This window comes from Cololabis saira, chromosome 10, assembly GCF_033807715.1.
Source record: "Cololabis saira isolate AMF1-May2022 chromosome 10, fColSai1.1, whole genome shotgun sequence".
Taxonomy (NCBI): Eukaryota; Metazoa; Chordata; class Actinopteri; order Beloniformes; family Belonidae; genus Cololabis; species Cololabis saira.
The window spans coordinates 38892743-38905674 of NC_084596.1; the positions used below are offsets into that span (position 1 = coordinate 38892743).

The following is a 12932-nucleotide window of genomic DNA, read 5'->3' on the forward strand; positions in this document are numbered from 1 at the left end:
TTTTTCATAAATCCTGCCTCAATCCTGCCTCAAGCTCCTTTAAACATAAATTTGCAAAATGCCTAGAAAGAAATTGAAAGAACCACATAGAACGCCACACACACACAGTTTACCCATTAAGACCTGACAGTCTGGTTTGCTAAAGCATGGAGATGGGAGAGACAGGGTGGAATATGAGACGGTTTGTCATCAAGAGCGACTTAATCCTCCATGCCACCATGGAATATAAATCCCAGAGTGTTTGGGATTATTGCACCCTTCCTCAGAAATAAGCTCCAGTTCTGTTTCGGATGGGGATTCTACCGTTCGATGATGATGCTCCGTGTTTTGAACACGATGAAAAGTGTTGGACTCCATCTCGATTCAGTTATTAGACTGTAACAGTAGCGCCATGCCATGGCTAGTGCATCTGTAAGAACAGCCTTATGCTTTGACTGTTACACAGCCCTATGGAGAATTCAAATCTAATGAGCGGCTCAGGTGACTTGACTCAAATCTTATTCCACTAAATGACAAACAGTGTTTAACCCTATTCAAGGACTTGCAATTTCACCTGTAGCAGTGGAGGGCATAAGACTTGGCTTGAAATCGCCAGGTATGTTCAGGTATAGAGCTCTTGACTGGCTTCCATCCATTAATTCCTCTATTGTCTGCACCCATTTAATCCTCTTTAGTTCTGGGGAGGCTGGATTCTAACCCAGCGGTCCTAGCCAAGATGAACCTCATCACCAATCTTGCACAGGGCTCCAAACTCCTATAATCAATTTGCAATCCTTAATCAGCCCATTGTGCTTGGCCTGTTTGAGGGAGCCACAGTGTTCAGAAGAAATCCACACAAGCACAAGAAAAACATGCAAACACATCATAGAAAGAACTGAGCTGGGATTTAAACCAGGTGCAGTGACACCACTGTGCAAATGTCTCTGTAATAATATATACGATACATTATATTAGTTTTGTGCTTTTGTGGCTGTTTGTGGATAGATATAAGAAGGACAATCTGCTGTTATGTCTAGCAGTCCTCTTCTGGTCTTTCTTATTATGTATCAACATGTGTACACTGGCTGTGATATAGCAGCTGAGCAACTGTGACAACCGATCCATTGTGTGTGTGTTAGTGCATTTGCCACTGTTTATGTGTGTGTGCAAGCTTGTCTCCTTATGTGCGTATGCCTGTGCACATTTGTCACAAGGGTCTAGATACTGAAATTTTGCTCCAGCGAATGAGGGAATATCCAGGGCTGTCATGTGACTGTGATGTCAAAGAGAGAGAGGGAGGGAGAGCAAGGTGCAATTTAGCCCCACAGCTGATCCGTGCAGCGCTCAGAGAAAGGCTGAGACGACCAGACACACACACTCACACTCACACACACAAAGACACATCCTCTCACTCACATGCATGACTTTCTCCTTGCCTGTAAGCACACATGCATCTTACACAGACACCAAACATCAACAAAGTTGCACTCTTCTTCAAAAAAAAGGGAAAAGATTTTTTTTGCTTCCTTTGTATTCCAAGCTCGCAAGACTTCAGATGCTGAGGACATACCTGCCTCCTGGACATAATAGAAGGACAGTTATTGGAGACAGAAAATACCCAGAGTCTGGAGAAAGAAAAAGAAACTGAGGACAGAGAAAGACGAAACAAAAGGACAACAGTAACCGGAGAGAAAAGACGCAGGGGACAAGAGACCAAGCCAGAAAAAGACCAATACAAGAGGACTTTCAACAGTGCAGGATGTCCTTTCTTTCTGGCTCACCCTGGCAGCAGCCTGGCATCATCAGTGGAAGCAGTGGGTTTGGACAGCCTTCCAGTGGGCATCAGGAGCATCCACAACAGCAGCACAAAACCCCCAGCAGTCCTGCTGGTGCCAAAATCCCTGCAGCCCTGGCCTCGTCTCCAAAGTTGCCCTCCAGTCCGACCTCTGCCCGGCATAGTGACAGGCACTGCCAAGCCCAGATGGCACAGGAGGAGGCAATTGCCGCAGACCATGCAGGGTCCAGAATAACTTTGACGGAAGATGAAGTAAAATTAGGACAAGCCAGGACAGGGGGGGCATCATCTGGGATGATGGCTGAAGCGCCAGGAACGCTGAGCTTCAATATGCCAGTGCTGAAGATGGAGGACGATGGGTCTGGAGGGGGGACGCGAAGGGAGGATGAACACAGAGTGAGAGGGGAAAGGGGTACATTGGGGAGTGCAGGGCAGAGCCCAAGCAGCCCCTTGTCATCCCACTCCTCCCCTTCCTCTTCATCACCCTCACCTTTGCTCACATCCGGGAGATTATTTCTTAATTCTTCCCCAGACTTTAAACCTACGTCCAGCACTAACTTTGGACAAAGTAGTATTCAGCAAAAAAATATAGGTGGCAAAGTTGGACTTCACATTGAGGGATCTCAAGTAACTGCTCAAGGCCAAGGCTTCCGTCCTGCTTTGAAGCAGGCTTCAGGGCCTGAGGGGAGAATCACACTGAACCCTTCACCCTATAAAGAGGATGAGAGCCTTACTTCTGGGAGCCAACTAAGAAATCGTATAGAAGATCCTGCAAGTAAATGTGGAAATCAAATGCTCAAGCCATACTTAAAAAAGCAAGATGCTGATGCAACTCCTCCTTCCACATCTGACATGAAAGAAAGTAAAATTGATGGCAATGTACTAGGCGCACCTTCAGTCTCAGCCAACAGAACTCTAATTGGTGCCATGGAGGCTGGTGTCGGGGGAATTGGGTTGAAAACTGACAACTTAAGCCATACTGAAAAGGGGAGAACAGGATCCTGTACTGCACCAAGAAGTGAAATTAAAGAAAGTGCAAGTACCAGTCTGTCACAGGATTTAAACCTCATTGAAGGTGGGAGAGCTGGACCATATGCTTCATTAAACAGAGACACAAAACCTGGGGGTAGTAGCAGTGGACTACCTCAGCGAACTGCCGTGAGACGTGCAATGTCTGACTGCTCACATCTGTCTGTTCCCATGGTAATAGCTGGAGCATACCCCATTGGTATGGGCGTCTCTCAAGTAATGGCACCCAACGTGCCGAATTTTGCCTTGACGGGAATAGCCTGCCCACCCAGGGCGCCCTATCCACACGTAGCTGTGCGCCGCTCGCTCACTGTCGCAGATGGTACGGAAGTCGCTGCTGCGATGGCAACAATGTTTTCCTCCCCTTTAATGGCGACACCAATAATGCCATCATCCCCACCCCCTAAAAGGCATCATGGAAGTTGTGAGACCAGTTTTTTACTTCCTGTTCCACCCTCTGTGGGAACGTTAGTGAACAGCACCCAAGATGTCACGCTAAACCCAATGGGTAAGACACTCCTCTTTTGTGTTCTTTTTCTTAGCATTAAAAATGCATAATCGCCATTAGACAGCGAGCTATCTAACTGCAACCACCAAAAACCTGCATCAATGGTGCAGTGGAACAATTTGTATAGTTGACCTAAGAAAAATCGCAGTTTAAAGGATGTATTTGCCTTCAATCAAGCATCAAATTTGTTTCAACCCAGAATATCTATGACATATAGGTATTCATACATATAATATGAAGAGTGCAACTGTGAGGTGGTATGTGAGGATCATAATTACACAGCTAAACTGTTGAATTTCCTGCATTTTTATCTAAGACCTTCCTGTGCATATGTCATTGGAGTGCAATTGCATTAGACCAAATGTAGGAGCGTATATGAGTAAAATTAGTGACAGAATTAGCATCAGAGTGACAAGTGGTTCATCTGTACCATACCCTAAGACAGCCATCATCAGAAGCCCTTTAGGTTTGAATATAGCTGTTTTTTGTAAGCCTGGTGACACCAGCCAATACAGTAAAGGAACCTTTGTTTGTTTCTTTTTATGAGGTTGACTAATTTACAGAAAATGGAAACAAACATTTAGCACAATTTATAATCACTGCTAAAATCAGCTTAGAGCCAACCGTGGTTACTCTGCACATAAATATTATTTTGAATTTGGAACAAAAAGAGATAGTACTGTCCTATTTTGAAATCGTATTTGTCCACATCTTTTTTTTTTTACTATCAAGATATCAATTTTGAGTGCCTGCATCAAATTATTCTTAGATTTTGTGTCTTGTAAAAGCACACATTTATCAGTTGCTGCTTTGTTAACCGAATGAATAGCTTTCTAAGGCTTCTGTCAGTACCTGGGGTTTGAAAGCACTGTTATTGGTTTTAGGTTGGCATTTTCTTGCTACTGTACATGCTGAGCCTTTTTTTTTATATATATATGCAGGAATCACTTGGTCTATGTCACTGTTAGCCAACATGTTAATTTTTATCTGCAAAAAGGCAAGCAAGCGAGAGCAAAATAGGCAACTGTTCCTTTTAAAATCAGATTTAAAGTAAAAAACTACTACATTGTATATTTTATGGGAGGAATATGTCGACCTGAGATACTCTCATTCTGATGGATGTTGAGCCAAAGAATGTTTATTCCTTATCAATTGATTGAACTAGTTCAACAAGTCGTCACTTCCGGTATATTCAAAGTTAATTCTTCTCTGACTGGTATTTCTTTCTTTAACAACGTAAATAAATATAAGACATGGTCGATTTCATTTGGTTTAATGTCTTTAATGGATACAAATATTTCATTCTATTTTTTTATTTTATTTTTGGAGGTGGAGATGATTAAACAAAAAATGTAATGTGTGTGAGGATCACAGTATAAAACATACATGCTTGCAATTGTTTACTTTTACTTTATATGAGAAATCAAAGAAAGAGGCATCCCTTGTGAATGCATTCCTCTTGTTCCCTTTAATTGAAGTCAATTTTTTTATTCAGTACATTCTGTATGTTTCTGACAGTGTCATCTATCCATCCAGCATGAGGTTCTCTTATATCAGCCTGGAGTCAACAGACAAGCTGTGACATTGATTAGACATTGACTCTGACTACATTCACATTCAAGCTCAGAGCAGCTATTTTTGGCATCTTGTATGTGCATCTTCATGCTTGCACCTGGCTGTGTTTGTGAGTGTGAATGTGTAGGTGAAGAGCTTCCACTGACGTGAATCGAGCAGATTTTAAATGCACATGCCCACAGAGACACTGACACTAGACAGCATGTCTGGATTGTGAGATGTTCTTTCATTCAGCACCAGCAGAGACAGCTCCACATTACACACACAAACACATCTACGCAGAAAGAATGGGACAACTGTGAGGGAGGGGCAGGCAAGATCCACAGATAGTAATAATACGCAACCAGTTTATCTATCAGTTATTTGCAAAGTTAATTGTGAACCATTTTTAAGAAAATAATTTGCATTAGCAACACAGTATTTATATATCTGTGACTGGAGACAGTGATCTGTGGATTGCAGGTTACGTTGTTGTTCATACATGATATTTTCCAGATGATCTGCTTTCATACCAGTAAACCAGTCTTACTGTGGATATACTGCAGACCATTTTATGTGATATACCCATCATGGATAAAAAAAAAATGTAGGCTCGTAACTTTAAAATAAGCTCTTTAAGTAAGACATTTACAGATAAAGGTCAAGTTTGAGCGCTGTTACGCTAGTTTGAACCAGTAATACTAAGAATTTCAATGAAAGACCCAAAGCAGGGTTTTTTTTTGTTGTCCTTTTAGCCTGTTGGCTTCCTGCAAAAAAAAAAAAATCTTTCAACCAGCTCCACGTCTATGTAAATATTGTTATCCTTGCCTTTTTCTCTGTCACAAACAGATACAGAAGCTCATGCAGCTGCTTGCCAGCAGCTGTGTATTGTAGCATTAGTTGAATTCTGTGTTCTCAGCCTGCAGCTTCATGTTGGATGAGTCATCATGCTGATGATGCAGGGATGCAACGCTAAAAACTACCTATGCATGAGCAATAAAGCAATTAGTTTGTAAAATGGCATGCATGATATTAGAGCTGCTTCAATATAACTTTATAAAATACTATGACAAAAATGACATACAGTAATTAAGACAGTCTGAAATTGCTTTGTATTTCAGATGACCGAGTTGTGTTTAGTGTGATCATTGTTGCTGAGTTAACTGTATTCATTTGAGTATTGGACAGAAATATTATCTCTTCTCCAATTCAATCCATCTGCCATGCTAAAAAAATAAGTCTCTTTTGTTGTTGCTGTAGTAGATTGGAATTTGTTTTGATGAACTCTCGCACAGAAATAGCACTATAACAGATCGCAAGATAAAAGATAAAATTGGAGTAAGATAAAATCCACATGAAGAGATAGAATCCACAAAAGTGTAGTAAAATTCATGAAATAAGATAGAAACCTATAACAATAGTATAAATCCAAAAGTGTAAGATAACACTGAATCGCCTTGAGTAAGAGTAGCACCAATATCTGTTGAGAAAGAAAGAAAGAAAGAAGGAAAGAAAGAAAGAAAGAAAGAAAGAAAGAAAGAAAGAAAGAAAGAAAGAAAGAAAGAAAGAAAGAAAGAAAGAAAGAAAGAAAGAAAGAAAGAAAGAAAGAAAGAAAGAAGTCACATCATCATCACAAGTGTTCAGGAGGTTGGGACTGTGAACTGAAATGGAAACTGTGACTGGATTGTGACTGGTTGTTCTTGTCTTAATGCGTTCCAGTCTTTTTTTTGAAGGAAGGAAGGAAGTGAAAGTGATGGTTTTTTTGGGATAGGCTCCAGCAGACCCCAATCACCTTGCAAAGGATAAAATAGGTATAGAAAATGGATGGATGGATGATGGATGGATGGATGGATGGATGGATGGATGGATGGATGGATGGATGGATGGATGGATGGATGGATGGAAACGACTTAATCATGGTACACAGTATGATTGTTTATGTTCGTTTATGTCCTGGATGGTGATCCAGGACATAAACAAGCAATGAGAAGGACGGTACCTATGCTTGTGTTTTATTGAGGTTGACTCATTTGATGCAGCCTGACACCATTATGGAAGTGAATTGAGAAACGACTGAAGGTCTCTTTGGTTGATTTAAGTTTGATTGACTTTCATAGCAAACAAAAAGAACATTTTGACATGGGGAAAAAAAGGTGCCTAAGTTGAATTAACTGTGGCACACAGTTTTTGTTTACCTATTGAATCTATATCTGAACAGAATTTAAGTAAATTATGTTGTGTTAACATATTAAATGACTATGCAGCTGCAGAAGTTGGAGTTCTTGATCAAGTCTGTCATTAGAAGCCTCTTTTTAGTTCCTTTGCTGAACTGAAAATTAAATAGAAACTGACGCGCTGAATTTTCTGTGTTGGAGGACAAAATCAATCAGAGAACAAAAACCCTGCGAAGGCTCTCAAACCCTTTAGAACGCATTAAGAAGGAAGCTGCAACAAGTTATTTGTTTGTATTTGCTTAAAAGTGCAGAGCTGAAACTGATTCCCTTTCAGCTGCAGAATTTGACTTACAGCAACACCAAGGATGCAGAATAACAACCACATTTCAATTGACTGCCACTCTGAATGCTAAACATACTGTGCCACTTTCTGCCGCCCACCTGACCACACATGAGCTGCTCATGTGAGAATTATCCCGGCTTTAGACCAGACACAGGCTATGCTTGATTTGTTTTCCAGACTGAGCTAGTTTCCAGCGACAGCTCACGATAAGCTAACAAAATGTACATTTCACGACACCTCCCTCGTGATCTGGGTTGTCTGTTTGATACAGCTGCAGAAAACACAACTGCAGCAACTTGTCATCTGTTCCAAGGATGTAAAAGCAGTCAATTCACAGAAACATCGTCACAGAGGACGATTGGGCAGCACAGCACGCAGGGCCTGCCCAGTGTTTCAGTTATGTAAGACAGCATGTCTTGGTGGCAAAAGCAGCCCTGTGTGTTTCTGCCCCCTACCTCTCGACCCCTCAGCCCTGCAAGCTATCTGTCCTTAACCATCAACTTCACTAGCATGTCGTCTGTCCCCTTCTGCTCACATGTCCCCGTTTACCCTTTTACTATCTCTTTTTTGTCTCTGCTCATTCCATGAGTCAGCTGTTACCAACATTGAAGCAGCTGCCCAGTTTGATATTAAGAGTTTCAGTGGAGGAAGATGGAGGTCCCCTGAAGGTGCTTTAATAATCCTGGTATACTCTAAATTCTACTGAAATCCAATAACACACATATTTCAAGTTATTTTGTTGTTTTCCTTATAGAATATTAATTTATAATACAATTCCAAAATTGTTAGCAGGATGCTAAATCCTGTAATACCTACAGTATTGCAAACAAATCCAGTAAAATGTGGACTTGCTATGCAGAACCACTCGTGCACTACAGTATTTAACTATTGGAACATGAGGTTGTTTGTAAATCTCGCTATCCCCGTACTTTCTACCATCTACAAATGACAAAATGTTCATATCCTTCATTACATTTATGAAGTGATTAGTCTCCTCCTGGTCTTGCGTTTCTCCGTGTTTATAAGAACTTCCTGGACTCAAAAGACCAGGATTCCTTGTGAACAGAGCATGCGCAGAAAACAAATTCCTGTTCCGTTTGATGGGGATATCCCATTTGGCGTTTACATGACCGAATATTCTGGTTTTAAAAGGAGTAACCCAGGGGTCATATTCGGGTTTTTAAAAACCTGAATATGAGCAAATTCCGGTTATTCAAGGGGGTTATTGGTGTTTACATGGCCGTGCAAAACCGGATTATTGCTAATATTCGGGTTTTAAAAAGGTTATTGATGCATGTAAACGCAGTCATAGTTTTCTTGCAGCTGGAAGTTCCCTCCTCATATCCTGGCAGGTATCTTGTGTGTGGTTATTTATTTCTGTGTGAACTTGTGAGGGACTGGCAAACTGTTTTTGGGCGTTCGTTTTTTTCTTTGTGTGTTTGTTTTTCCTATCGACAGCTGAATTGGGCTCCAACAAAACCTCATGATCCTAAATAATATTAGTAAGGATGGTTGGATGGATGAAAGTGATTGGAGATCATTGATGCCATGGTTACCTTTGCACCCTTCCCCTTTAAACACTGCATTTCCTTTACATTTTTGTGTACGTTTGTGGATATTATGTATTGTAGAAGGAGATATACTGTATGCAAATCTCTTCTATTCTTTCTTTGAGGGATGTCGTTTTTAAAACTTCAGTGTTTTTTCTCTTACACTTGTTGATGAAGAGGAGATCCTTTGCTTTTCAAAGACCTTAAAGACTAAACCTTTTAATGGCTTAAAAAGTTTGATAGAAAATCGTGAACACAATCACCTGAAGACATTGCTTGTTTAAAATAGCAGTGAAATAAGATTTTATTTTTATTTGGAATTAGCATTTAAAGATAAAATGATTATCTTTAAAGAAGTTCACAGAAATCAGGCTCTTACAAATAAGTGTCGGCCTCCTGTGTTAGCTTTGGAAGTGACCCCACTGACATGGATTTTCAGGATACAGTGCCACCATTGTGAGCGCTTACATAAGGCCATGCAATAGAATAAATGGGTTGTCCTGTTTACCAGCCAGACCCAGATTCATCTACTGCCCCGACCCACATAGAATCTTCCACTTGGATGTTCAGGTCTATAAATAACAAGGGTGGAAATGCAGCTGGCAAATCATTTGATGTGATAGATTTTGTTAGTGAAAGCAGTCTTACTCATTATGGCTGCATGGACAGTTTCTCATGAGTTAGAGCTGGCTCCGAACTCTACTCGGATTCGTCGTATATTTTGTGTTTGTTATAGAGATATTATAGTTTTTGTAGTTAGGCACATCTGTGGGGAAAAAGAGATAACTGGCATCTAAAAATCAAGTGATCACATGATATAATTATGTATTGAAAGCCTTTTATAAAAAGAATGTTTTACTTTATGTGCAAATTGCAGTTTTAATTTTCTAGAAATTAAACCAGAGCAAATGAAATTTTGTTCTGCTTAATTTTAAGGAATATTTGCTTACTTTTACAAAGCGTCATCTAGCTGCAGCGATTTTCCATCTTTGCTATCGGCAAAAAAAAAAATTAACAGGCAAACAAAACAAAAAAAGCAACTTTGGCCTTCCATCCCAGGGAGCCAACTGCATATAATTTTACAGCACTATGTTACAAACCAGCAAGTATCTAGCTCGATCACAGAGCGACCAGAGCGACTATGATTTATAGTGTTAGCTTTTCAAACAGAACTTAAGTGAAAGGTAAAAAAAAAAAATTCAAGCTATGATTTTATGTATGATTAGGGGCGTGGCCAGCATAACCAGTGGTTAGCTGTCGTCTCTTTATCTGCTACTTAGGATTGTAGGGACCTCTGGGTATATAGCTTCTGAGCAGTATAAGACCTAACAGAGCATAGTTATTCATATTTAAAATTTATTATATTTAGCTGTACTGTTAATTGTAGCATTAGATCACCATGAGTGGCCCGGAAGGGTCCGAGGACAAAAAATAGCTATGTTGCAATAGTATATCTATTCTTCCAAATTGAATGTATAGTGGAATGTCTATTTTTTTTTATATGCAACATCAATATCACAATACTTATTTTGACTCAAAGAAAGCAAACATGGTGTCTACACTCTACTTGAGCATTTTGCTCAGAATACATCTTCCATAATCTTATCCTGCAAACTCTGTGCAGCACGAAGCTACAAGTCAGTTTTATTCTAAAGTGTGAACATGTTGATGTTTGAAAATATGAATCAGAACATGCCTTTCCTGTCATAGATAAATACATTTCATGGGTACAAAGTCCCTCCATTTATTTGGCATGCTTTTTCTAAAACAGGCTAATGCTGACAACACCAATCCTTTATCTTGCAGCAAAATTTGACAACCGGGACAAGCAGGAGAAGGCAGACATCTTCTCAAGCAAGACAGGCAAGATCGACGCCTTTGACAAGAAAGACGAGCAGCAGAAGAAGGACAACAGTCCTGACCAGAACCAGAAGTCCGATAAGATCCTCAAAAATGAGGAAAAGGTGGAGAAAATGAATGCAGAGAAAAACAACAAGGCTAATGAGAAGCCAGAGAAGGTGGACCAGCCAGAGAAGACCAACAAGGATGAAAAGAAGGAGGAAGACAAGAAACTGGCTGAGAAGAAAGAGGAGAAGGGAGGGAAGGGCACGGCCAAGTCTCCCACAGGCAGTGGAGCAAAGACCCTGCCGAGTCCAGACAGCAAGAGTAAGGTGAGTTTGTTGTGCTGTCTCTCTCTCGCACACACACACACATACGGTGCCCTCCTCGTTCAATTGCTGCACACAGATTCACGCAGTGAAGGTGGCAGGGGATCCACAAGTTAGAGAAATGGGTTGTCAGTCCAAGGTCACTGCATTACCAAGCATCTACAACTTTCTATTTAGTTAAGATTCACAGACAAACTTTGTGTCTTTGTCAATGCCTACTGTGTGGGTTTTATGAGATGACAGCAATATCTGAGGCCTGATTTCTATATCATGCGCTGCCTGCTCATTTCTTTTAATTTTATGCTTTTATAATTTACAGCTCATGAGGTGGTTGTAAATTTCCAACTGAATTTGATCATTTATGAACTGTTTATGATTGCCACATGGCTCTGGCTGTGCTGCCATATCATGCTTTCATAATTGTGATTTCATTGCTGCTTCTTTTCATCTCTTTTTTTTTCGATCATCCTTTTCTTTTAATTTCAAACTGCTATTTTTGCTTCTTTTAATACAATCAGCCTGATATGGGTTCAACCAAACCAAACTCCACCAAATCGCGCCCTTCCACCCTCTCCACTAATGATGAGGCCAACTCGGCCAAACGCCCCTCCCCCACCACAGCCAATAAGAAAAGCCCCGTGCCCAAGACGACCACACCCACTGCAGCCAAGCAGCCACCAACTGCAGCTGGTTCCACCAAGGCTGCCAAGGTGAGTGTGCAACATGTACAGTATGTACCCGCTCTATGCAAATGGGATGAATTGACAGTGTCTTATTTTGTGAAGAAATTACTTGAGAGCGATCTTGAACTTCCTTCTTGCCAAGACAAGTGGTTTTGAAGGCATTCTATTTATATAGCATCTATTACAACAGAAGTTGTCTCTAGGCGGTTTCCAGGGACCCAGAACATGACCTCCGAGCATTTAACACATAAACATAAACATAAACAGTGTACAAAAATGTGAGCCAAACAGTGACACCGAAAAACTACTCTTTAGAAACCTTGAGCAGGGCCTGGCTCGTAAGGGGGGACCCTCATGCCCGCTGGTCAGAGCAGGAAAAGAGAAAGGAGAGACATGGACACAATGGCTAACTGGTGCACGACTGGAATTATTATATAAACAGATTTAGACAACAGACACTGAGATGGTCAGAGGGTGGAATGAGTGGTCAGGATGTCAGCAGGCATCTACCAGACATCCATACAAACAGGTGAAAGCAAGCAATGGGATGATCAGGGTGGGTATGCAAGCTCTGGCCTGCAAACATGCACATGAGAGAAAAGGAGGGGGCAGACCAGCACAACAAACTACAAGAACAATGGAGAACAATGATGGTCATGAGATACTTCTAATTAATAACTGAGGATTTATCTGAAGAAAGGAAAGAGAAGGAGGGGTGATGGGCACTGCTCAGTGGATCATGTTGGTGTCCCCCTGCAGCTTAGGCACATGGCAGCATATCTACCACAAAGCTATGTTTATGACCAGCTGCTATAGTCTTGTCCTAAAGCGGCAGCTATGACTACTGGCCCTAACACACTAGAGTTTACACTAACTAGAGGCTTTACTAAACAGAAACAGACAGTTTTAAATATGGAGGTGGTGTCAGCCTCATTAACCCAGATTGGAAGTTGGTTCCATAGTAATGGTGCCTGATAGCAGAAGGCCGTCCTCCAAATCTACATTTGGATACTCTAGAAACTACGAGTAAACCTGGACTCTGAGAACAAAGAGCTCTGTTAGGGACATAAGGTACTATCAGGTCTTGCAAATATCGCAGAGCTAGGGCATTTTGGGCTTGATATGCAAGTAATATAGTATAGTATAGTT

The 12932-nt window shown here is 40.9% G+C and overlaps 1 protein-coding gene across 5 annotated transcripts in view; it reads left to right on the plus strand.

Annotated features, from left to right (window-relative positions):
* map4l (microtubule associated protein 4 like) overlaps window positions 1–12932 on the plus strand; it is a 127160-nt gene that overhangs the window by 84106 nt on the left and 30122 nt on the right. For 4 of the 5 annotated variants that reach the window (XM_061732855.1, XM_061732857.1, XM_061732858.1 and 1 more), the window contains 2 exons: window positions 10739–11103; window positions 11619–11810. In XM_061732855.1, coding sequence (XP_061588839.1) covers window positions 10739–11103; window positions 11619–11810 — 557 coding nt within the window. The remainder of the gene's footprint in view (window positions 1–10738; window positions 11104–11618; window positions 11811–12932) is intronic. The other variant, XM_061732859.1, reaches the window with a different exon arrangement.